The sequence below is a fragment of the Protomyctophum bolini genome, assembly GCF_963924005.1.
Source record: "Protomyctophum bolini genome assembly, chromosome: 12".
Lineage (NCBI taxonomy): Eukaryota > Metazoa > Chordata > Actinopteri > Myctophiformes > Myctophidae > Protomyctophum > Protomyctophum bolini.
In genome coordinates, this window is record NC_137873.1 from 37,294,768 (window position 1) to 37,296,077 (window position 1,310).

Consider the following 1,310-nt stretch of genomic DNA (forward strand, 5'->3'; position numbering starts at 1 on the left):
GACCAAGGATCAGCACAATCGTCTTATTAAATTGCTTCTTTATGATGGTATCATTTATTATCACATGTTATAGCCATATAGGCTATATAGCCTACTTACTTGCATGTAGCCTAACTTTGTATGTTAGCCCATACTTATACTTCATGGTTATTTCAATACATGTTGCTGATATTGTGATAATGTATCTATCTTATCACCTGTAAAATGTATAACAGTGCCTTAAATCAAAGATTTTGATGTCCTTTCCGTAATATTATTAAGACCGAAATGCACATGTGGTTAACAACACCAATCAAGAACAAAAACATGCAGGCCACGCGGTGTTGTTGGTAGCCTATACAGTATATGTTTAATGTGGAAAGTGGCTAGTCTATATATATATATATAGGCCTATCTTGGACAGAATATAGATTTGAAATATGCCACATGGCATGATATTTCAAAACAAAATTACATTAATAAAAAGTATCCCTATAGCCTATAAACCCATTGATATGACTGACTTTGCTCGGAGGTAATGCACTGTCTCTTTGATATTGTCTTTTATCGCGCCCGCTTCGGACGGGAGTTTCATCATCTGGGCGACCCGTCGGAAGCCCTCCTCGAGTCCGAAGCCCGTGGCGGCGGAGCAGGGCTGCACGAACCAATCCCGATCCGAACACAGCGCCCCGAAGTCGAAACGCTCCGTCATCTCCGTGACGGACAGCGCGCCGTTCACGTCCTGCTTGTTGGCGAGCACGACCACCGGGAGGCTGCCCGGCAGATGCCCGGCACTCCTCAGGGCGTGTTCCAGCTCCCGCCGGGCCTCGTCGAAGCGTCCGCTGTCGGAGCTGTCCACCACGTACACCAGGGCGGCCGTGTCCTCGTAAAAGCCCTTCCAGTGCCGCCGCATGTTCCTCTGGCCGCCGATGTCCCACACCGTCAGCGCGACCTGCCGCCCGTTCTTTCGCCTCGCCTCGAGCATCTCCACGTTGAAGCCGATCGTGGGCACGGTGATGACGCTCGCGTTGTATTTCAGTTTGTAAAGGAGGGTCGATTTGCCGGCGTTGTCGAGACCCAGGATGAGAACTCTGGCTTCGGGTTGTTTGGAGCCTCGCTGGCCCATCACGACAGAAGGGCAGTCAACTGGCTACATCTTGTGTTTATATTGTACTTTTGCCAGTGTTTACCCATTGCGTTGCCCAGAGTTACTGGATAAGCCATTACATGATGCAGTACAATAAAGCTGTGATAAAATAGGGGCAAAGTTTAAAAGAGGGTTGGTCTATACTAGGCTATAGTTAGTTATAGACAGCGACGCTGTGAAACAA

General features: G+C 48.1%; 1 protein-coding gene across 1 annotated transcript; it reads right to left on the bottom strand.

Moving 5' to 3' along the window:
• Positions 1-478: 478 nt before the first annotated feature.
• Positions 479-1,105, bottom strand: arl14 (ADP-ribosylation factor-like 14; the record flags this gene model as incomplete). Its single annotated transcript, XM_080778205.1, has 1 exon — positions 479-1,105. One exon carries the CDS (start codon positions 1,103-1,105, stop codon positions 479-481), a length of 627 nt encoding a protein of 208 aa, XP_080634331.1.
• Between the last annotated feature and the right edge of the window lie 205 nt (positions 1,106-1,310).